At 41.3% G+C, this 25,744-nt stretch overlaps 1 protein-coding gene across 1 annotated transcript in view; it reads right to left on the minus strand.

The window, feature by feature from the left end:
- The window catches only part of FOCAD (focadhesin), a 1,081,710-nt gene that overhangs the window by 845,051 nt on the left and 210,915 nt on the right, over positions 1 to 25,744 (minus strand). Inside the window, exon 9 of the mRNA XM_069239095.1 lies at positions 15,755 to 15,842. Within this exon, the coding sequence (XP_069095196.1) occupies positions 15,755 to 15,842 (88 nt within the window). The remainder of the gene's footprint in view (positions 1 to 15,754; positions 15,843 to 25,744) is intronic.

The raw sequence follows: 25,744 nt of genomic DNA on the forward strand, positions 1-25,744 counted from the left end.
TTTTAAGAGTTGAGATAGTTCTGTACTTGGTCATTACTTCCCAGCGTAGTGACTGGCCTGTGAGTGGCTGCACCTGTCCAGTGTAGCAATCAGCCTGTGCATGGCTGAGACTACACAGAGTAACCAGCCTGTGTGGGGTCTGCAACTGCCTGTTATACCAAATGAGAGTCGGGAGATGGAGCTATACTCTGGCTAGTATAGCTCCATCTCCAGACTCGCATTTGATCTGTCCATGACTGTGTCAAGCCAGGATTAGCGTGTATGCTTCTTCTGGGGAAATTCACAAGTGAGACCCCGGTATAAGAAGCAGAAAACCAGAGGAGATGCCAGCTGGTGTGCAACCTCTACTGCGAGAGGGTGTGAGTGCACTTGAGAGCCAGACAGCACAGCTGATCCATCTGGACTATTCCACTGCTGAATGGTTAGATTTAAGAGTGAACATGAGGCCCAAGCACACCCATTAGTGAATGATTGTGAGTGCACCAGAGTTTTAATCAGGCTACTACCTTATACCTCATTCTGGGAGGTTGGGGGGACCTGGGTCTCTGTAGGTGGAGAGAAACCTTGATCAGTGGGAAAATAGGGAGAAAGGGAAGAGGTGAACCACTGCTGGAAGATCATCCAGAGACACTAAGACACTAAATTGTATTTATTGAGTTGCCTGAATGGTTGTTGCACTCTCAGCACAAGCAACCCCACAATGCCATCCTGGGAACCATATGTCTGCTCACCATCACCCCCTCTGAGACTCAACTGTGGAAAAGGTTATACATGGCCCAGTTTGCAGAACCATGTTAGGACAGACCCCAGGACATCAGAGCAAACAACCTCAATCTCGCACAGTTAAGGGCCTGCTTGCCCCCGGCCCCCACCCAACAGGGTCTGACAACAACAAACGCCGGACAGACAAAAAACAAACTTGGTTGGTCCAGCTAGGTAGGCCAGAACCCCTGCTTTAATGTTACTAGAGCAAGCACCTGTAAAAACTGTTTCATTGCGTATCTAGTTCAGCACGGTGTTTGAAAAGAATATTGGAAACTCAAATATTATGGGACAAAATATCATAGTTATGAATAGAGGACAAAAATATTGTGAAGTTAAGTTTATAAAGGTAAGCAAAGTTTTACTATGTACCTTATGATATATATATCTTCAAGGTTTGTAGTTGTGGAGTTAAGAAAAATCTACACTTACATATTTGCACTTACATTCTACTTATTTTTTTCATGGTATTTTTAACACAATATTCTGTCCACATGATATTTGTGTTTCTAATATTTTGTCAGTGATCCACCTAGCACTCCACACGGACCATCCCCACAAAGGTACTCAGACCTACACCACATATTTACATTTGATGTTCATAATGCAAAGGTACAACCTCATGCACATCCCACTAATCATCATACGTCCTCAAACTATCAAACACAAATTGCAGCTCACCCTTAATAATGCAGTCTCTGCAATACTCTATGCTACAAATATCACAGACCTCACCATCTGTCACAAGCATCACTCATCCCTACTTTCTTGCAAAAGTTAGTTGCACGTGCCCCTACAGGCAAAACCATCCAGCATACGGACCATATACATAAGAAGGGAGGAGTCCTTACCATCATCCATAAATCCTCCTGGCCCCTGGAAAGCAATTTACATAACTCTGTGGAGCTTCATGGGACAGAGAAAGTTCCCCTGCATGGCTCTTGAAAGCGTGCACCTCTGTCTCAAAGTTCTCATAACAAGCTATAATGCCCTTCCACCCCACCATCGCAGAACACACAAAACAATCATGCATGTATGCGAAGGGATTTCCATGATCTAGAGACAGAGATCCAGAGTGGGGCTCTGTTTTCGGAAGGGCTGCCTCTTTCTTAAGGGAGCAACTACTGTAATTTACGCTAGCTGTAGAGGAATGGCAGCAAAGTAATTATAATGCAGGGCAGACCCTTTTCCCTGCTACCTGCCTAGGACAGCAGCTTACCGATCTCTCCTGTATTTTTCAAACTGTTCTGCCAATTTAATATGACCGATTCTTCACCCGCCTATAAGTTGCATGGTTGTTGCATGTGCATGTGTATATGTTGCATGTGTGTGTTGCTTGAATATGAAGGATATGTGTGGATAGCAGAATATTACACACGTGGCTACAGCTGCAACATGGGCTCCATTTTGTATCAGGCATTCTCTGGTGGTACCAAAGATTGAGGCTTGAAAGGAGGGCCAGAAAAGCACAAGTATATTAGAGGGCTCCTCGATGAACATTCCAGGAACCTCGCTAAGTGAGTCAGACAGTGGAGTGTTACCAGCATTAGGAAATGAGACTAAGGACTGCTGTTAACCCAGGGAGTTCCTTTATGCCTGTGTTTTAAGTTGCTCCTATGAGGGGATTATCAGCTACGCTCTACCCTCCTGATCACACTTGTCACAAACACCATGGCTCGAACAATCTTCATGAAAATCACAAACGTGCAGAATTGCCCAAAATCAGGCACAGAAATGAAATGCCGGAATACATAAGGACTGTCAACAACTTGAGTATAAAGATAAGACAGAAACTTCCAGTCAATGTGACAACATTTCCTGATGAGAAGCCTTCGGGTCCCACATTAGTTGCAAACCTGAGATTTTGTTCAGCTGCCTGGGAGTTGCTCACCAACTCCCCTTCCCAGGTTTAGGAATAGTAACCTGCAACACAGTTGAATAGCTTGCCAGGAGAGGCTGCAAGAAACTAACTTTGAAGGAGATAGCTTGCTACTGCACAAGAGGGACAATGGAGGTACCCATGCATGATGACAATACTGGTCTGAACAAACAAAGGCTGTGAAGGTGCCTGTTTAGTTTAAGTGATGCAATCACAGCAACAAAGGGTGTGTGACCCTCATCAAGAAGCTGTGCTAAGGGGTTGGCAGCATGATGTATCTCACAGAAAAAGGTTGAATCAACATCTAGTCTAATAGTGTTTGTGAATCTGCCAGCAGGAAAAGTCCCATTTGCTATCTATTATCAACAAGCGCTCTTCAGATTCCTGGCAATTCATCAATGACATTTGAGTTGTCCATGCTTACCCCAGCAATAACTAGGGCGAAACCAGTTCTAGGTTGATTATGTTCCGGTTCAGGAAGAACCTGGCCTGGCAGTTCAGGCTGGACTATTTCCATGATGGAGTAAAATCAAGACTTGCATAAGGCTGGGTCCAAACTGAGGTGGTATAGTGGGCAAAAAACAATGGATTGGGACACAGCCCAAGCAATTGCCAGTGGCTGAGATTAAATCAAGCATTACATCCGTCACCTTGTTGTTTTTACATTTGCCTCTAAGTGTGCTGGGTGTGCCCAGATGTTGGTCCCGGGCTCACTGTGCCACAGGAATCAAGCTATACCTGGCTGAAGAGCCCTAACCAGGGTGAAACAGGTCCTAGGTTGCTTGTGTTCCGGTTCAGGGGGGACCTGGCCTGGCAGTTCAGACTGGACCGTTTCCATGAGGAGCAGGATCAAGAATGATTTGCATTTGGCTGGGTCCAAACCAAGGTGGTCAAGAAAACAATGGATTGGGATGCGGCCAGAGCAATTGCCAGTGGCTGAGATTAATTTAAGCATTCCATCCATCATGTTTTTGCATTTACCACCAATCGCCACGATCCTCAGCAGCTTGGTAAAGAAGCTCTGCTTCGTAAAGAAGCTCTGCACAGTCTCACTCTGAAATGGCCTTTATGGCACTTTCTTGGCTCTAAAATTAATGAAGCTAAAATACCTTGGATTTGTAACACTGGTACAAACTCAACAACCAATGCTTTTTCTCTTTCACTGCCTACCTCTCTCTTTCACACTCTGCCATCTATACACCACCTTTTTTATATGTCCCCATTATCACTACCCATCATCAACCATATATTCCTTCAAGACTGTAATTAATTTCCTTCTCCATCACCTTTCCTTCTCTACCTCAACTCTTCACCTCTTTTAATTTATTTGCCTGTGTGTCATGCACTCTTTTCTTTCTCCCTTCAATATCTCTCCCTCTCTACACCCTCACTCTCAATGTCACTGTCCTTTTCCCTCACTGACTTATCTTCCTCCCTACTTTATTTGCATTTCTGTATCCCATCTGTATTGTTCTATTGGTGCTCATGTACCCATATTTCCTTTAGCCTCTACCATTTCCTACTTTTGCTTCCTCGCATCTTCTTTTCCTAATGATTTGCCACTCTTTTCCTCACCTCATCTTTTCTGTTCTCTTCTCTAGCTCCCCTTAACTTTACATTCTGAGTCTTTCTTCTTTTACTCGTTACTACCTCTTTTCTTTTTTCCATTGTTTTTTCCCCCTCAATGACCCCCTCTGCATCATTCTCTTACCTTCTTTGCTTAAGTACTCAATTCAATAATTCTTTATTCAACCATATAAATATAGATCATAAAAGAAATCATACAAAAGCATACTAAATAGAATACTTAAGAGACAAACTATATATACACAACTAAAACATTCAATAAAAATCACGTAGTAGATCCAAGTTATATATAACATATCATCAATTCATCCAAAAAGTTCCTAAAACAGCATCTTTTGCAGGGCTAGAGCACTTTTTAGAAAACAACCAACAGTGAAACAAACATCACAGTCATTCTACTGTTGGAGAAAAAGCAATGCCAACCTGCATTTTGTAAACGTTTGTTTTCGTAATAAAGATAACAGAAAACATTTTGAATAAGGCATTTAAAATTTACAAAAAAAGAAAGTGCAACAATGTCTGTGAGGATTGCTCATCACAGGGGCAGGCGCAACTGTCACCAGTAGAAAACTGCCCTTGCGGAAAAGTCAGCATCCAATGTATAGAACCCAACCTAAGCCGGCCAATAACATTCACTTATATACATTGTGGACATATAAGAAATATGGCACAGGCCCCACTGACATCTGAACCAAGCAATACTCTTTTATAGTTGGCTTAATTACCTTATTAGCCTCCTGAGCTGCCTGCCTATGTTTAAGAAAATAATCCCGGACCCAGGCTTTATCCTTTTTGGAAATTAAATAAGGGCTGTCAGACAAATGAGGGCAGCATAAAGACTGACATAGTAGCCTTGATGTATTTCAACAATGGGATTAAGTAACCAAATTCACTGGAGAGGCAATCCTTACTAATCATTTGATTGAGTCCACCCTTTTTATTGGCCTAATTCGAGCACCAAATCTCCAAGGGGACTGTGTATCTTGTAAATAATCTAAGCCCAACTCCTGATGTACTGAAAAATCTGATGAAGACACCCAACAACCGGCGACAAAAACTATTTTTCTTCTATCTGGATACAACTGACCTCTTTATACCCCCATACCGTAGGTCACAGTAGGTACATATTTCCTCTTACAGTCTTAAAGTATAGGGGCAACCGTTTTTTCCCAGATATTAGCAGCTACGGAAAACGTAACTCCCATCTAATGCAGGAAACGGTCACCTTGCCTTTCAGACAAGTACAAGCCTCGTCAAATTCCAGCCATAAAATACTGAAAAGAGCATACTCTTCCCAAGGAATGCCCACCTATATTCACTGAGCAGGTCTTAATATTTTTAGGTCCACAATCCATTATAAATGTTTTTGTGCAATTTGTCTCAAGTTCCAAACCTTTCATGAATTCAAAAAAGCTAGTCACTAACTGCTAAAGCTCATTTGCCTTTCTAGCCTACACGACTGCATCATCCACATTAAATAAAGTGGAAATACCACTATTGTTGATGCGTGGAACGTCTCTTCTGCAGAAACCAAGCTGAATTGTAAGTTATTAATATATAGGAGGAATAAGATTGGGGCAAGTACACACCCTCGTCGCACACCGCGATTGATGCCAAAGGAGGAGGTGCACTCACCATTTGGCCCATATCTGACTTCTGTCCTAAGATCTTGGTTTAGGAGTCCTAAACGATTAACCAACCCAGCATCTAGGACATAGTCAAGTCAAAAGGATATCCCACAACTTCTGTCTGTTGACACAGTCAAACGCACTCAATAAATCCATGAAGGCAAGATGGATGGAGGAACCCTTGTGATATTTATATTTATCCACAAGAAGGTAAAGATTAAGGCACGGATCTATTGTTCCCAACCCCTTTTTAAAGCCATACTGCCCCTGTTAGAGGATTTTTATTTGTTGTACCCATGAAATCAGGCATTCAAAAATTACCTGTCCTATTATTTTAGAGGAGAAATCCAACAAAGAAATTAGACAGTAGCACCTGAGTTCCAAAATATTGCCTTTCTTAAAAACTGGAACCACTATGGATGTTCGATAAGACAATGGAGGCCCTACCCGGCAAATCTAGTGGAATTCCATCTGGACATGGAGCCTTATTTGGGAGACTGTCATGGATAGCTTCAATCACTTCTTCTGATAGAGTGGGACTTAGATTCAATGGCACATAGACCTGAAGATCTACAGCAGTTACACTATCTGATCCATAAATATGGGAGAAATGGTCAATCCAGACATCAGGGGTAAGTACTTATACACATAAAACGTATGATCTCTGTGGGCATGCCACCAGGTGGGAAATGATATACATGTTAAACCAATGCAAATGTGCATTCATATATGAACTTCTTGTGTAAGTTCAGGACATGCTTTTTGTCCGCAAAGGAACCCCTTTCCCTGTTCATCCATCGTTAAATATGGGTGTGCTCGACTCCAAGAGAGAAAATGAACACCCACGTACTCTTACTCTTTCCAGAAGTAGACCTGTGTGCATTTCAAGAGTCAGTGTAAGTTGTGCATCTTAACTACAAGTTTGTGGATGTTCTCCTACTTTTGCGTGCAGGGCCAAAGAGAAACACTTACATTCCTGCCTCTTACTCATTTGTAAATGTGGAAATTCCATTATAGCAGCAGAATAGCATTTGCAAATGTGCTTTAGGATCCTAACAGTGTGCCAATATTGATTTGTGTAATTAAAATTGTGAATTTAGCTGTTAAAGATGGTAATTCTGTGCACCTAGTTTCAACGCAGATATGCAAAGGTGGGTTCTTATGTGTCTGCCTTTTTCTCTCAACCGCTTTTATGTTTTTTTTTAACCCCTAGATTTTCTGGAAACTCCCAAGGATTTGGCGGCACCTGCAGGACTTTTTCAACAAGGACCATGACTTAAAATAGTGCAGCAGACGCAGAAAGGGTTGCGATAGGATAGAGACCAGTGCTCTGTACACAGTGTACAGAACACTTATAGGGAGTGTTTTCATTAGGTCATCAGTATCCGAGTTAGACATTTTTTTAGCTTGTGACGTAACAATCTTCAAAGACTCCAGGGTCTTGTATTTTCCGTGGTCTTGTATTTTCAGCCGGAATACAGAAACATCACAATATTCACATGCTAGACAGAAAGAATAATTACTCACAGTCTGACGTGACGGCCTGTTAAGTAGGCAGGTTTTTGTGAACATCCATCCTATTTGTCATGTCCATGCTATAACTTGAAAGTAAACAGCCTCTCTTTTCATTCTTTTCAATTAATACATATCTAATAGCTCACCCCCGCTTTAGGGTTTAAAAATCATATAACGTAGGAAAAAAACATACTTTTTAAAATTGATTTTCTACACAATATAACAATGAAGTTTACATCGCAGGATAATGCACCGAATGAAAACAAAAATCTTTAGCTTTAAAACTAGCTTACGCTAAACAGGAACAAGAAAGTTTGTTGATGGAAGATGGGATACAGACCATGGGCCTGATTACGACTTTGGCGGAGGGCAATACTCCGTCCCAAATGTGACGGATATCCCGCCCGCTGTACTGCAAGTTCCATTATATCCTATGGAACTTATAAAATGACGTAAGAGATATCCGTCACGTTTGGGACGAAGTAATGCCCTTTGCCAAGATCGTAATCAAGCCTTATGTTTTCACGAGAATATGATTTTGTGGTAGACTACAAGCTGAAACAAATACTTATTAGGACAAAGGTTTGGCTAATGGCACCCACTGGTGCACTGAGCCTGCAAACAGATGTACACAGCTACAATTGTTGTCACAAGGCTCGTAAATATATAAGCATGTGTTCATACAGACTAACCGACACACACATTGCATGAATCACATGGACCAACAGAAATTCATGACTGCAGTGAGGGGTCACTGTCTTATGCTTCAGGGAAGTGCAACTGAGATGTAACAGGGAAGCACCAGCTGAAATACAGTTAAGCAATACACTGTGTGTATTATGTGGTGGACAGGGTGATGAGCCATGGGAGGGCACACAATGGTGTAAAATGAGGGCACGTGGTGATGTACAATATAAGGAATCTGCCAAAGTACTATATTACGTGTGACATCTTTAGGAAGTCGTCCAATGGCAAAAGCAACAAAAAAACACAATTCTGAGCGCAGTTATCTTTGCTAAAAATCCAAAAGTAGCACATTTTTTTTCATGAAAGTCAAATTAACATATTTTTTGCTTACTGCGTTAGAGTATTCTCTGAATATCCAGCACTCATAACAAAAGTGTGTCTTGAGTAATGATTGCACTCAATATCAGTAATTGTGCTCCTCAGAAAATTTCACAATCCGTATCAGAATGTAATAAAGAAAAATGTAAGTATGTGGCTATCACACAGTAATTACACACTTTCACTCAACCCAGACCCATGAGGATTCCACAGTGCTGTTTGGTGTGTTAATTTATTACAGAAAACCTGAGTTAGTTTACCTTTTTTCAAATAAACCGTGCTGTATTTCATTGTCCTTGCAAGACAACGGGTCTCTTGAATTAAGGCTACTAGACAAATCACTTTGTAGCCAAGTCACCCCCCTGGTAAGGGCACTGATATGCATGACAGTTCAAGACAGCAAATGCCTCTGTTCAAAATGGCTGCTGTCAAAACTTAGCCTGCTCTGTAACAACCCTAATACAAAGTGATCATCACAAGATGTTGAACAGCATGATGCAAAAGTTAAACTTTATACCGGAAGTATGATACTGGCAGCTCAACTAATCAGAAAGCCAGTAAATCCACTTTAAAAACTGCTTGTCCCTTGCCATAACAGCGTTTATTTTGGATAAAATAGCCATAAGTCATAAAAACATATGAGATGATACAGTTAAAACTGCTTAAAACATGAAGTCCATAATTGCCCTTATTATTACATTTCTAAAACAATTTGACACACTAATGTTGCACGCGCCATTCATGGGGTCAGTCTTACAAAATATATTAAAAATGCCAACTGGTGAGAGGGCATATTCTTTCCATCCCCAAGCTCACTTTTGGCATAAAAGTTACTTTAGTGGAAGGTGCCCTTCAATTAAGTAATTTTGTGTCATTTTAACAATTTCATCTTGTTAGTGTGCAATTGCTTAGAAAGTTTTAGTGTACCGGTCTCTCACACAATATCCATGAATGTCTATCCAGAACCTTCTGCATTGACGTTAATTTTCTGTATGCTTTCATCACGCAAATATATAAGTTGTCTTCTGTTACACTTTCTTAAAATGTAAGTTTAATGATGAGTAGCCGTGGTGTGGCTAACGTTCCACCTAAGATGGCTGCCCGACCTCGGAGTTCGGTACCACACCGGAACTTCGGCAGCTTTTTCCCGAGGCATAGTTAATTATGGAATCACACTCTTAAACCTGTTTTGTGGCAGAAACTACCAGAAACGGATATTTATGATAATAATCCCTTTTAAGGTACTGACTACTTTTAAAATGCAGTTTTGCTGACTAAACTTATTACGCCTGCCATTTTGTTTTTTTCAGCGTGCTGTTCCTTCAACTCTCGTTTCCTTATGAAAGGTGATTTTGCTCATGTTTGTCATCAGTTTTTATATCCCTTCCATTTTTCTTTGGAAATTATGACGGATATTTGAAAACTGGATGCTTTATACTCAGTTTCTTCTCGGAGTTACTCATTGAGGGTTTGAGGAATCACTATTTTAGTTGAACTTTAGGCATTTTTTCTCAGCACTAAGTCTGGAAACTTATTGGCTCGTCTCTCACATCATCTTCTTCAGACTTTTCTTCAAATTTGGCTTATATGGGAAAGAGCAGGAAATTATTGCAGTCTATTAAACCTGCTTCAAATACTTCCTTGGTCTCGGATCAGTCTTTCATGTTTCCTTTGATGGGAGCTTGTATGTCTCCTGTTGACATGACTCAATCTAGTTCTCCTCGTCCAGCGTCGTCCATGCTTCTACCTTCGAAGTTCTCATTACCATCTTCGGCAAATAAAAGACATAAGCAGGATCCTCCATCCCCCTCAAATTCTACATCACCTATTTCTCTGGATCCAGTCTTAGAGGAAATTAGAGCCTTGAGACCATTTATTGAGGAAACCAATGCTCGCATTGAAAGTCTTGATGATAAGTGGTCTTCTAAAGAATCAAGAATAAGCTTGGTTGAACACAGTGTCAGCACCACACAGAAGTCCGCTTCTAGAATTGCTTCTCTGGAGAAGGCTGTTTCAATGCTAAACAAACAAGCGGAAGACCTTGAAAACAGGAAAAGGCATAATAACCTGCGTTTATATTGTCTTCCAGAGAGTATGGAGGGTGGAGATCCAGTTGCTTTCTTCACTACATTTCTACCAAAGCTGTTGGATTTACCTTATAAGTATTCAACGAGCCCATAGACTGGGACCCCGGCTTACTTCTATTTCTGCACCAACAAAACCCTGAGGTGTAATTATTTTATTTCTTAAGTTCACGGTTCTTTTACAAGTTCTGAATGCAGCCAAAACAAAAAAACACCTGACATGGTCTGGTGCAAACTTTTCTTGACCCAAGATGTGTCTACAGCTACTGCTAAATGAAGGAAAGACTTCCTGGAACTTCGTCCTGCATTACATTCACTAGGTGATTTGTTTCATCCTTGCACTTTCAAAGTTACTTTCCAGAATAACACATCCTCTTCTGAAGATCCTGCAGACCTCAGAAAATGTATTCATTCTCACTCAAAGGATTTGATGAACATGGCTGGCTCCTCCTCTTCAGGATGAATTAAATATTGATTCCAAATGTTTTTGTTTCATATGACATTAATTAATATATTCTATTGTTTATTGCTGGTTTAATCCATAGTTCTTTAATCTCGTCACAGAATCGTCGCAGTCATCTATATCTCTGTTTCCCATTTGTTCTCATGTGAAGTTCCGGTGTGGCCTGCTTCTGCATGTGTGTTGTGCTGTTTTCTGTGTGTTGCCACTCCCCGTTTCTTTCTTATTTCTTTTTAAGGTACCTCGATCAGTCGTCATCTGACATGTACTGTAATCTTTTTCTGAACTTGATTCCTTACTCCTTTCTCCTTCCCTTTTTTCTCTTTCCTATTTCCTGTGTTTTTCTCTCCCTTTTTTCTTTTCCTTATACCTGAAAGTATTTTTGTCTTCATTTACAAGTCATGAAAATATTAATGATTGTGCAGTTTTATATTTAATTCTTGTTGGTTATATTCAGGGAGATGTCTTTGAATGTGAAAGGTTTTATTAATCCTGTGAAAAGACAGAGAATATTATCTCATCTTGCCTCTTATAACCCAGATATAGTACTTTTACAAGAAACTCACCTTACAGAAAAGGAGGCATTAAAAATAAATGTAACTGGGTGCGATCAGGCTTTGCCTCTTCTACCTATACTAAGAAGAATGGAGTAGTTATACTTTGTCACAAAAGGTTAAATTGCGTTTGTTGTGTCTCCAGAAAATGATTCCCAAGGTAGACGGCTGATTGTAAAGTTTCTTATTAATGAGATTCCATTAACTGTTCTTAATGTATATAGTCTGACTCAGTCGGATTTTTTGTTTTGGCCTATTACTAAGAAATGTTTGCAGTATAAAGGTGTTTTTTTTTAAAATGTTGGTGGTGATTGTAATCAGATTATGGACACTTTTATTGACAGGAAGTCTCAATTTTGGTTTCTTCCACATAAATCTCATAAGCGATTCCATTCTACCATTTCCCAGAATCCTTTAGTTGATGCGTGGAGTTTATGTAATCCCACTGCTCAAGAGTATTCCTTTCATTCCTCCCCTCCTCTACCCCCCCCAACATGGTAAACTTTCTCACCTAGATCACATCTTTCTTAGTAAATTGCTAACACAGAACCTTATCCCTGCCTCTATCGAACCTATAGTCATATCTGACCATGCCCCAGTTGTTGTCAATTTAGATCTGGTTCGATCACACTCCAAATCAGCTAGGTGGAGTTTCAATAATGCGCTTTTGTTAGATCCAAACGTTTTCTCCTCCTTTGTTTCTTTCACTAATGGATTCTTTTTATTCAATACTACTTCTGACACAACTTCCCAATTGGTATGGGATTCTTTTAAAGCCTCAGCTTGTGGTTTTATTATAGATTTTGTTTTAAAAAAAAAGAAATTTTTTGCTCATCAACAGAAACTCTAACATCATCTAACATCAAACGTTTAGAACATATATTTTATTCCTCACCTTCAGATTCTTCTTTGCATGAGTTAGTTCAGGCCAAATTAGCTTTTAATTAAAAAAAAAATCAACTGAACAACCTTCCTCCATATTATTATATTCTTACGTAGTAGTGCCCGTTATTATGGTGGTTGTAACAAATCAGGAAAACTTTTAGCCAATTATTTGAAAATTCGTAAGGAATACTTTTTTATTGAACCTATTCATTCATCAGATGGGAGACTTGTATTTAAAGATGGGGACATTTTAGCTGAATTAACGAAATTTTACAAAAATGTATATACTCCGGAACATCCAATTCATTCTACTTCTATCGACTCTTATCTTAAAACTGTTTCACCTCCTTCCTAGTCTTTACTGAATTTTTATCCTCTTGAATCTGATTTATCGATTACAGAGTTACTCAAAGCTCTTAACACACAGACAAAAGGGAAGACTCCTGGTCCAGATGGGTTTACTGTAGAATTCTATCTGCATTTCTCCAATATTTTGAAGCCTAAACTTCTACAACTCTTTCAGTTTTTTCTTCACTAGCAAAGCTGGTGGTACTTTTCAGAAGGCTATCATCTGTCTTATACATAAAGACGGACAAGATGCTACACAATCGTCCTATATCTCTTCTAAATGTAGATTATAAAAGTATTGCCAAATTGCTTGCTCTTCGAATTGAGTCAATTTTGCCCAAATTAGTAGGTAAAGAACAATGTGGTTTTGTTAAAGGCAGACTAACCTCAGATAATTTTCGTTTATTTTTTAATGTTTTTTATTTATTAAATAAAGCTCCTTCTCTTTCCTATCTTCTTGCAGCTATTTCTATAGATGCTGAAAAAGCCTTCGACAGAGTGAGTTGGTGTTTTTTACTTAAAGTATTGAAATGGTATGGTGTTGGACCCAAAATGATGTCACTAATTTCTCTGCTTTACACAGACCCCAGGATGCAGTACTAATTAACAGTCGTGTATCTCATTTTTCCTTGCAGCGAGGAGTTCGTCAAAGTTGCCCCTTAACTCCTCTTTTATTTGTTTAAGCCCTTGAGCCTTTCCTTTCTCGTATCCGTGATAATACTCTTATATCAGGCTTTCAACATGGAGACAAACATTTGAAACTCTCTGCCTATGCAGAAGACAATCTTTTCTTTCTTTCTTATCCTGATATCTCTATACCTGCTTTACTTAAGGAGCTTTCCATCTGTCTCTGGTTATAAAATTCATTCAGAGAAAACAGAAATTCTTCCCCTTACTAACTTTTGTACTAAGCATTCCTTTAACTCCACTGGGTTTCATTGGAATAATTCTAAAATCAAAAACTTGGGCATTTGGTTTACTAATTCCATTTTAGTGTCTGTAAAGATAAATAGGAAGGAATGTTTCAGTAGAATAGGTAAATTACTGTCCTCCTGGAATCCTCTTTATTCATCATGGTGGGGTCGTATGGATTCCATAAAAATGATGATTATGCCCATTGTTTTATACACTTTACCTAGACCCCAGTTCATGTACCAGATATTTACTTTTAAAGAAATGACTAGCTTCTTTCCAAATTCCTCTGGAAAAAGAAACAAATCACGAATTTCTCTTTATCTTCTTAAAAAAGTTAAGGATAATGGAGGTATGAATTTCCCTGATTTTCAGACTTATCATAAATCTTTTTGTCTGAAACAAGCTACCAAATGGATTTCTTCTGCTCCTTGTCTTTTTACTCCCTTGTGGCTCGACACTGATCTAGTATTGCTTGCACCTTTCTCTAGTAAGAAAGTTTTAATGTTTTCTTCATAAAACAACATAACATCTTCACCACTCTTTAAGCTTACTGTTGTTTATTGTATCTCTATTATCAAATAAAAATCTCATCTAAAGCCACTGTTTTACAATCCCTGCTTTGGTATAACAAGCTTATAACTATAACTAATAGGCCCTTATACTGGAAATCTTGGAGAACCAGGGGGATTATCTGGGTTCAAGCTCTTTTTGATGGCCTCAATCCTCATTCCTTTCCTAAATTTCAAGTGATTTTTGACTGTCCTCGATCATTTTGGCACAAATTTCAACCTTTATGGGGACTATTTTGGATATTTTCTGTTCGCTCCCATCAGACTCCATACCTTATTCCTTCTCTCCCCCGGATTCACTTTTACATTTGTTGTCTTTGAATCCTAAAGCCTCTCTTATATACAAAAATTTCCGGGCATCCGATCCCTCTCGTCCTGAAGCCAAAGTTGAACTCACTTGGGAAGCAGATTTGGGATATGATTGGACCTTTTTTTTCCTAGAACAAAATATGGTTCAGAATCTTTAAAATGTAAAGATCGGCCTCTACCACTCAATCTATGTTTTTTCTTTATCATAGATTGTATTACACACCAACATCCCTGGCCAAATTCAGTATCACGTTTAGCCCTACTTGTTGGTCATGTCATTGTTCAAAAGGGGATTTGCTCCATATTATTTTTTTTGCCCCCCTACTACTATTTTTGGCAGAAAGTCTGGGCCCAATTTTCAATAATTGTGAAGATAAAATGCCCTATGTCTATAATCTCAATTTTTAGGCAGCCTATCAGATAAAATAGAAATACATGCCCATGAAAAAGGATTATTTGATTTCATGCTGGCTTTTCAACAAATTACAATTAACTGGAAATCCTCCTCTAGAATATCTTTTACATTTTGGTGGAATAATGTTTGCCATTATCATCGCTTAGATATTATTTTTGCTTCTGTTTGTAGGCCTCTGGTGAATAGAGATTTATATTGGTATGCATTAATGAATTTTCTTAACAATAAGGTTAAACAATGTGATCAATCCATTAGGTCTGAAAATTTTAAACCAATGTAATTTGTTTTTTATCTGTTCTATTCTCAGAAACATAGTTCTAGTTTTCTCAATATACTGATTTTTTTTGTATCTACCTACCTGATCTTCAAATATATACTTGTATTCTTCGTTCCCCTTTTACACACATTCTCGTCCTTTATAACATAAAATTGTAAACAGCTTTTATCTTATATACTGCTTATTAGCTTTGTATTGTTCTTACTTTTTGTGATGATTGATTAAGGTTGGGATTTCATGTATTGCATAATAAAGCTGATTCAACTCAAAAATGATAAATAGCCAGTCACTCTCCATTGATCCTGTCAAGCTCCTCAAAGTAGTTCACCTACCTTTTTGTCTCAAACCTTAAACCACACTGCTTAAGACAGGAAGGAAAGAATGCACTGGTTGTGTGGGTCTTTATTATATTGCTTTCTCCAACAGCATGCGCCACATGTGTTCTCTTCACCAAATAGCCACTAAATAATTATTTATTTTGTTTCAAGTGTAAATCTCTTACCGAGATTCAAGATTGGTAGCTGCTGATTCGCTGGAGTCTGCAACAAAAGTAGGCTTAATCCAATGAGTGTTTGTTCAGCTGGAAAGTCCTGAAATTGGAAAATAATACTCATGAAGCCCTGAAAGCCTCAAAGCACAAAAGAGGTGCCATGTGTGTTTAGCAGTTCTAGTGCACATCTTGTATCATACAGGATTAGAAACCATCAACAAGGATCATTTTGGGGGCCACATATGCCTAACCTCAATGTCTTAGTCCGCTCTCCCACATTACCAGTATCCGTTTGCCTCACTCCCTGCTACACAAGCAAAGTTCAGTTAGGAGCAGACCATGCATGTCCCAGTGATTTGGGGGAGGGCTCATTTGTGAAAGGAGATGCTTCATAAACAGGAAATACGCAATACCACTCTAGGCATGTTTGTTCTTTACTCAGAGGCAGAACTAAGCCATGCTCAGAATTAGAAAGAAGTCAGAGTGGATTGCAACGTAAAGACATGAGAGTTAGTATTTCTAATGCATTTTTCATTTTTAATGACCCGTGACTAAAGAATAACATCCAAAAGCTGGCAAGAATGGTAGTTTCCAACATTGACTTGGAAGGGTCACTTTCTAAGTTGACAATTTATTCACATTTAGGCAGCAGCAATTTCGAATGTGAATGTATCCTACAGGTGCTGGACCTTCTTCTTGGCCTCTGAATTTCGTCACAACCTGCATATAGAGAATGATTATACTCTGTAATCCAGCAAATGTAATGAAATGAACCGCAGAGATTATAGAGTTTAACGTTTGCTATGTAAAGTGTTCTGCCACCATTTGGGTGTAGTGCGTGCCAAATAAAACTATAAATACAATTTAAAAAGTCATAAATACGCGTGCAGACCTGAAAGTCAGGATTAATAGTGGGCTTTGTAACGGAATAAGTCTAGTGAACTAAGAGTACAGATGTCAATATACTGAGTAACATAAGGACTCCTTGCACCCTCGGCCTTCTTCCTTTCTACTGCCTCCAGGACTCACAAGCATTAGTTTATTACTGGTGGCATGGCAGAAATGAAGAAACCATTGAGTTTAATCAAAAGTACTAAGCAGCTTGGCTCGATCAATCCGAGTACTGGTGCTAAAGCTGGTTCCAGTGTACAGTGCTTGTCTAATGTCAGAACAATTGTCTTTCAAATTGTCGGGTTCGGAAATTGTTTTTTTGAAAGTCACCAATACTCCTCTGATGCTAACCGAGTGTGACTATGAAAAGAAGTAATAACATGCACAGAATAACTTTAGAATAACTGATCTATGCTGAGGCAAAAGAGGTCTTTTAAGCTTTCTCCTGTGATTGGGGGCGCCAAACGAGAGGACAGAAAGATTTAATATAAGTTAATTTAGCAGGCCAATCTGTGTGATATTTTTTCTGTCTGTCATGGGGCAGTCGAGCCTCAGTAATCAGTCAAGATTTACTCCTAGCGGTGGTTTGGAACTCCGATATTATGCAATCCGTGGCTCGAATTAACTCATAACAATACTAAAACTGTACTCATATTTCCCTATACTAATCCATCACTAATTCTTGTTGGGTTCCAGAGTAGCGTGCTACTTGCCGAAAATCGCTTCAACGCCTTGTCAGGGGTAGTAAGCGCTATATAAATACTATTACAATACAATACAATACAGACAGAGCAATTACAGTCACCAAGCTCAGTGTCAATTAAGAGCTAGATGGACAACACAAACAAATGAGATTTTGGGGCACTTTCTGGGAACATATATGAGGCTAAACACAAATATAGTGGTCTCTGTAAGGTAAAAGTGGCCCCTTAAGGACAGTGCTATCCCTTGGAAAAGGTTAGGGTGTCATCGGCAGACTGTGAACTCTCTAGTTCACTATAGGGTCAGGCAGAATGCTGAAATTTATAAATATTGCTAAAATTGTTTGCCTTCGGTCCTAGTTTCTCAGCAGTGTGGTTGAGTCTAGCTAACCAAGAATCCTGTAAAATAAGTTCAAAACCTAAGTAAACCCAAAACTTCAAAACTAAAGAAACACATTCCATGCATTGTCCAAAATGAAAAAATAAGGGTATCATTGGGGCAGTTTACAAAGCGTTGGTTTCAGTTAACATAGAGCTTACTACCCCTGATGTGCTGCTAAAGCACCCTGTGATGTGTAGCACACTACTCAAGAAACCATGGTCACTGGTAGATTCAGTGGTTATTATTGGTTTTTGCTATCAGTGTCATACTCTCAGAAAAACTACCCCAGTTTTCTGCAGTAGATTAAATTAATAGTAATTAGTTGTGATCACTGGTGGGGGTCATACAGATGGTTGGTGGGGTGAATAGATGGGCAGGAGGACAGTAAGTATTGTTAGGTTGTAGAGATATGGTTTCAAAAAACGATAAATTATGATCTATGAAATGAGATGTGTGAAATTTGAAGAAACACCGTAAGAGAATAAGGCAGACAAACATGCTACTTGAAATAGGCTATTATCAGAGGAGGCCTTTTTTGAGATAGCATACCATTTGAGGATGGAGAGCTGTAGAACCATTAACTGCATGTAAGGTAGTGAACTGTAGTGCAGCATTTGCATAGAGCTTACCAACCCTATAGGGAACAGTGAAACACCTATCCACACAAAATGCATGCTTTACCCTGAGGGTATGTGGGTGAAGTGTGTTATCTTTACTTTCAGCCTAATTGGGAAGCATTTCCATCTTGAAAGAGATGACCAATGGTGTGAAGTAATTGTGTTATGGGATGCAGAGTGAAGTGTGTGGTATTCTGGTATGTTATGGGGTTACAATGGTCTCATTTTTGGTATCCATAATGAGCACAGTTCAGGAGGAGGTTAAAGTCAAAACTGGTGCCACAGTTACAAGCACAAGAGCCTAAGTTGAACCTCTGCAAAGGGGAATGTAATTTCTACTTTATTCTGCTGTGATTTTAGTTTTAGGTGCTGGTCCTACAATTCAAATAGGTGTTGACCACCTCCCAAGAAAGGGCAGCCAAACAATCTGGACTACCAGCAGCCCTCTGCCCAAAGAATGAAGTGTCCCTCTGGACCTTCTTCAGACAAGAATTGCTTTAGCTAAAGAAGGGTAACAAAGGATGTCTGGTGCCATCAGCAAATGAGCACAGCCCACGGGAGTCCTACTACATATGGGAGGGTCCACTTGGGGAAATAGCTGTATCTGGTGCCAGTCCTCGAAATACCCATTCCAGTAGTACAAAATTTCATGAGCCTGGCTCTCTTGCGTTACCGGACGTTGTCTCAAAATTTAGTGGAGAGAGTGAGAACAGGTCAGGGGCACCAACAACCACCAGCAGTTGTGCAAAGCCAAAGAGGGGGCAATGCACTAGGCAAGGGTGGGACTAGGAGGTTCAAATGTGGAAATCTCTTGAACTGTTAGCACAGCAAGATGCAGTCAACAGTTCTGGACTGGGGATGAATTCCTCCAGCTACCTTTAGTATTTCCAGGGTATGTGGTGATGTCAAAAAATAATCATCAGGTCTTCTAGAGGAAACTAGAGTGCACATGCATGCTTCCACAGCAGGAGGTCAGGGTGAGGTCAAGGGTAAGGTTGAGGGTCAGGAACTAGTGGGCTCACTCACAGTATATGTCACAAACATTATGATATCAGATGACTTTCTGAAAAGCTGGCTGAGTTAGCCCAATGTCAAGGAGCAACACAGTCAAGAACATTCTCTCGCAGGCCATCATCACCAGCAGGATGGCAGACAGGCTGTCCCTTGTGAAAGATGAAATCATGTGTCCTCTTTAGAGGTAGGTAAGGGTTTCCTATCACAGGTCTGTTACAGAAGCACTTCCAAAAGGATGTTTGTGCAGGCTTATTCCTTTCCTGGAAAGGAAGGCAGTAGTCCTCAAGAATCTACCCCTGGAACGCCCTTCTGCTAAGCTACATAGGTGTGCAGCTCCAACCTTGGATGATAAGAGATCATAGAACCAAGTACCTATCTAAAGACCGGATACTTACGGTCAGCCCTGACAGTGACTACACGTTTCAAATATGAGGGAACCTTCTTTGAAGGGAATGGGCAGTGCATTTCTAGTGAATGGTGGGGTCCTGGCACACAGTCTTCCCTCATGGGCTGACATAAGATGGCCCAGAAAAATATCTATTAGCTCCAAAAAAATAATCACAAGTCTTAAGAGGTCTAGATCATGGCAGGAAGGGTGGGTCAGCCCCTAGCACTACGGCTATATCAATGAGAACAGAGGCCACTGCTACCACCCACAAGGACAACTACTTTGGGAGCAAGAGGGACAGAAAAATGTGCAGGCTACACAGTCCAGCATGGACTTGGGCAGCTATTACACAAAGCCATATAACATAATGAAGGGCTAGCACATATGGTGTCCAGTAGCCTCCACTGTGCACTCAATACAAATGCTCACGGACCTCACACGCAATGGCAAACATGAACACGCATGTGAATTTACAGCACTAAATGCCACAAATAGATGCCTAATGGTAAGTAAAATTTTCTGTTCTAAGCACGTGTGGATGTAGATACACATGCTGTGCACTAACTGTTAACCAGTCCTCCCAAAACAGCGGTGGCTAGGCTGGGGAAGTTGCAGTGGTTTGAAAACCTTTACGTAGAACTGCCTGCCCAACACTGGCTTGCTGGTGAGCCAGTAAATTAACACCATAATGTTTTGTAAAGGTTTCTGGTGAGGCCCATGTAGCTGCATTACAAATATCAGCAATAGGAATGTTCCCAAGAAAGGCCGTAGAGTGTAATGGGCTCTAGGAGGGATAGTCAAGGTCCTTTTAGGTTTAGCATAGCATGTCTGGAAGCATTCAAGAGTCCATCTAGCAATGCCTGATTTAGAAATGGCTTTCTCTATATGGGGCTTGGAGAATGCAACAAAAAGCTGTTGTGTTCCTGTAAAAGATTTAGTTCTGTCAATATGATACATGAGCTCTCATTTAACATTAATTTATAGAGGGCCCCTTCCGCAACTGAGTTGGGTTGAGGGTAAAAAAAGAAGACGTTCAATAGACTGACGGAGGTGGAACTGTGAAACCACCTTTGGGAGAAACAGAGTGCTGGTGGAGAGGACAACACTATCGCTTTGTATCGGGCATAAAAGTTTCTTCCAGAGTTAGTGCCTGAAGCTCACTGACCCGCTGAAGTGATGGCGACTAGAAATGTTACCTTCCAGGATAGAAAATGGAAGGGGCATGAGTCTAGGAATTCGAACTGAGGACACAGTCTTGTCAATAGAGTGTTAAGATTCCATGTGGTGGCGGGACCCAAGGAGGAATGACTCTTAAGACCCTCCATGATGGCCCTAATGATCAGAATTCTGATAATGGAAACACTGGCTGTTCTGAAGAAAAGCAGCTACAGCCGGTAGGCCCAGTCTTTTGTATGTGAAAGCTAAACCAGCAGTTGGTAAGTGAAACAGGTAGCAGAGAATATCTAGTACTTTGGCGCTAAGGGAGCAATATGTTTGGAACAATAACAGTAGACAAATCTTTCCCATTTAACAGCGTAAAAAGCTCAAGTAGTAGGCCCGCACACCTCTTTGGGAATGTCCAGGTAATCTTTGGGAGATTAAAACATCCAAATTCTATGACTTCAGGAGCTGAATCGCAAGGGTGAGAAATCTGGGTGTGTGATTTCTCCATGGTTCTGCGTGAGAAAGTCGTGCCTGTTGGGGAGTCTCGTGGGGAACCACTGAGAGTTCGGGAGGGTGGTAAACCATGGTTGTCATGCCTATGTGGGAGCCACCAGGAAGAGAGATGTCTGGCGCAGTTTCCAAACCACAATCGGAAGCAGCAGGAGAGGAGGAAAAGCATAAGCAAACACCCCTGACCAACTCATTCATAGTGCATTGCCCCTGAGCTGTGGTAAGCTGGAGATAAAGTTTGGGGATTTAGCATTTTCTGCTGTGGTGAAAAGGTCTATCCCCAGTAGTCCCAAACACTGGAAGTAGTGGTGGAGGACTTGCAGATGGAGTTCGCACTCATGGACTTGTTGCCGCAAGCTGCTGAGCAGGTGGGCAAAATTGTGGTCCAGACCCAGCAAGTACTCCACTAAAGATAGATTTGTTTTGAAGAGCCCATCTGCAAATATTGTGCGCTAGGTGTGAGAGCTGAGAGGATCTGCTGCCCCCTTGTTTCTGAAGATAAAACATGACTGTCACATTTTCAGTTTTGATGAGAACTACATTGCCAATTAAGTGAGGAAGGAAAGCTTTCAATGGAAAGTTAACAGCTAGCTGCTCTAGATAATTTATGAGGAGACCCAGTTGACAGGATTTCCACATGTCTTGGACAGTCATTCGGTGAATGTGCGCTACATCCCATAAAGGAAGCATCTGCTGTTAGGGTCCTCTGCGGAACTGGGTCTAGGAATGGTCATCCCTGTAACAAGTTGTTGGTGTTTAACCACTGCAGAAAGGTGCAAGTTTAATGGACAACCAACACTAGAGCTTACCACTGACACTCCACTTGACCATTGGTGCGCTAAGCACTCCTGAAATGGACACATGTTTAACCTGGCATGATGTATTACAGCAAAGCATGAGGCGATCATGCTGAGAAGCTCATAACTATCCTGAGTGTAACCTGTTGACTTGGTTGAAATATAGGATTGAGTGCATGAAAGGATAGTATCCTGACAGCATCTAGGTAGGCTATGCCCATCTCTGAATTGAGAATTACCCCTAGTTAAGGCTGGACCTGAAGGGGTTTGAGGTGGGATTTTGCAGCGTTGATGGTAAAGCCTTGATCTTGAAGTAGGTTGATGGTGACCTTAGTGTGTGCGTGATGTTTTAGACGAGTGGTATTCTTGATAAATCTGTTGTCCAGGCAGAGAAAGACGTGAATACCCTGTCTGCGCATGTGAGTGGCCACTATTGCAAGGCACTTGGTAAAGATCCTGGGTGCAGTAGTGACTCCGAAAGGAATCACTATGAACTGGTAATGTTGTTAACTCATTACAAATTTGAGGTATTGGCAATGTGCTGGATGGATTGTAATGTGGAAACAAGTATCCATGATGTTGACTGCAGCCATGAAGTTTCCTTGCTGCAGTAGCAAGATGGCATCCTGAAGAGTGAGCACATGGAAGTGTTTTGAGACAGTGTATTCGTTAAGGGGCCTGAGATTCAAAATTGAGCTGAGGGGGGCAGTCGTTTTTAGAGACGAGGAAGTATAGCGATTAAACTCTCGTACCCTGTTGATGGTGAGAGATGGGTTTTATGGATCGTTTTTGGAGGAGCGGTTGGATTTCTTCCCTGACTAACTTTGGTGTTGTGGGGAGAGTTTGCGTTTGCAAGGTGGAAAGCTGGGAGGTGTGGAAATGAGCTCAAGACAATAACTATGTTGGATAATATCCAATACCCACTAGTCAGAGGTGATGTTCCGCCGAACAGGAAAGAACCCTTGGAGGTGACCCTCGACTGGTATTATGTGAACAGGGTAATGAGAGGTAAGTCAAAGCTTACTGGTGGTGACAGACACTTTGGGGGATCCATCTTTACCTCTATCTTTTGCGTTGTTCCCTCTTGTAGGACACTCGAAAATAGTCTCTGGGAAGGGTGTTTTGGTCAGGCAGCCATTGGTATACTGTGGAGGTTTCAGGGGAGGTGGGCTTGGGGTCTCCAAGGTGGGATGAGAGGCAAAAGTAGCCACAATGGGTAGGGGTTTGAAGTGCAACCATTGCTTTTGCAATTTGTGTCCTTCTTAATCTGCTCTAATAAAGTATCACGCTGCAGTCCAAAAGGATGTTCCTCATCGAAAGGCAGACTGAGCAAATTTTGCTGGACTTCCAGTTTCAAACAGGAGCCATGGATGTCTGCATAGAAGGATACTAGAGTTAACCCCCTAGCAGCAGTATCCACAGCATCTAGGTTACAGTTGATGGTGGTGATCGAGATCAGCTTCCCTTCGAGACAATCTCATAGCCTCTTTTTTTGTGTTTCTCTGGATGATATTGAGGGAGTTCCTCCATTTCGTCCCAGTGGGCACAGTCGTATCGAGATAGCAGCCAAATGGAATTGTCAATCCGCCAATAATTAGCCAACTACGCAGCTGCCCTATTACTTGCAAAATGTATTCTTTTACTATTGCTATTGGGTGGAGAGGCATTACCAGTGCTCTGAGAGTTGGCCCTTTTACTAGCAGTAGATACTACTAGGGAGTCAGGTAAAAAGCTGACCCCAGATGTAGAGCGGGTTAATTGGAGAAGTCTTATATTTTTTAATCCACCCTTGGTATGACTGCTCTGGCTTGTACTGGGTCGTAGAAGATACCCAGGGTGTGATGAAGCATACATTTAAGCATGGGGAGGTACTGAGGATCTCAAAAAGAAACTCTTCTTCTAATTTCTCAGTATGAAGATCCACCTCATGAAAGGAGGCAGCCCTACCAATGAGGCAGAGGAAGGAAGTGGAATCATCTGCAGGGCAGGATTTTGCAGGGTGCAGGATCTGTATCAGTGTGCAGGTCAGGATCTTTATCCACTGGCAGGTCAGTATCATAAGTATCCGAGGGATCATCTTGTGGTGGGATGTCAAAGGTATCCCTTTGGCCCTAGAGATGCACATGTGGTGACCCTTGAGGTGCGCATGTGCAGGGTCAGCTAGAGAAGTGGGAGGTGAGGGTCAGTGTTGTGAAGGAGGTAGTGGTGGAGGAATAGTGACATGCAAAGGGCTTGTAGATTTATCCATTCTTTTGCTCTGCTTTGGTGAAGGGGGCAAGTCCAAGGCTTCTTCAAAGGAGACTTGCAGTTTAAATAGTTGAGCAGAAGATCCAGGAGGGTGGGTGATTATCCAGCCTTTATGTGGATGGATCATAAGGAGTCTCTCGCAGGTATCAATCTCTTCTTGCAGTTTGCGAAAAACCAGTTTGACAGTTCCTGATCCATGGTTGAACTTGATGCCTGGCGCCAATGGTGTTGGCTCGGACGTCGGTTTATGTTTCGAAACCGAAGTTGTCCGCTCCGAAGGTCAGCTCAACTCCGGAGCGGTAGCAGCTAGTACTGAATCAGCAGGCCTCAAGTTTCTTCGGCATTGGGCTGGGAATTACACTGAACATGTTGCTGGGTGCCGTCCATGGCTCGAAGGCATTGTTGGCCTGGCAGTCTTGTCTCTGGTGCTCCAGAGTAGCTGTTCGACCCCTTGGGAAGGGTTGCTATGCATGAGACCGGTGGTGAGGTGAGAGTTACTGTACTCGCGGCTGGTTGCGCTGGTGGACGATCTTGGATTTCCCGGCCAGAGCTGTCGTCCGGGGAGAACGTCCCTTCGTCCGCAGTTGACGCTTGTGCATGGTGGTCCCCCTCGATGTACTCTTTGCTGAAAAGGTCTGGTGAGTCAGTTTCGCTCCTCCATGACATTTTTTGTCATCCAGCCAGATGGTCACATAGTGTTTTCTTCTAATTGAAAGGGGCAGCAAGCATCACAATCAGCCCTGTTATGCTCGAGGGAGAAACGCAGGTTGCAGACTGCATGGCAATCTGTTTTAGGGTATTACGCATGACAGCGAGGACGGTAACGGAAAGGCATCCGTTTCATCACTTTGTGAACATGGTGGGGTACATGCGTCTGAGGACAGAAGGCCCTGAATGGCAAAGGCCCACATGGGCCTGAGGTCAATAGAAAACCACCCAGACGATTCAGAAGTCGTCAAACCAACCAGAAGGGAAATAGGAATGCGATCGATAACATTATTGACGGAGGATAGGGATCGAGTAAACCAAGAAGAGTGCACCATGACGGTGTCGAACCAGAGCACACGTCTGAAACATACGAAGGAAGAAAGCAATCTAACAGTGGAGTCGATGACCATGTACATTACCAGCAAGAGAAGGAATCACAATACTTCGTGACCTGAAAATCTTTCTTCAATGAAAAACAACTTGCACACATACAAGCCAACACCAGATGGCAGGATTATGCACAGAATGTGTAACTACAGCCACACGTGTATATTCTGGCTTTGCTCTTCCTGATACATGATGG

The sequence above is a fragment of the Pleurodeles waltl genome, chromosome 1_2 (assembly GCF_031143425.1).
Source record: "Pleurodeles waltl isolate 20211129_DDA chromosome 1_2, aPleWal1.hap1.20221129, whole genome shotgun sequence".
Classification (NCBI taxonomy): domain Eukaryota; kingdom Metazoa; phylum Chordata; class Amphibia; order Caudata; family Salamandridae; genus Pleurodeles; species Pleurodeles waltl.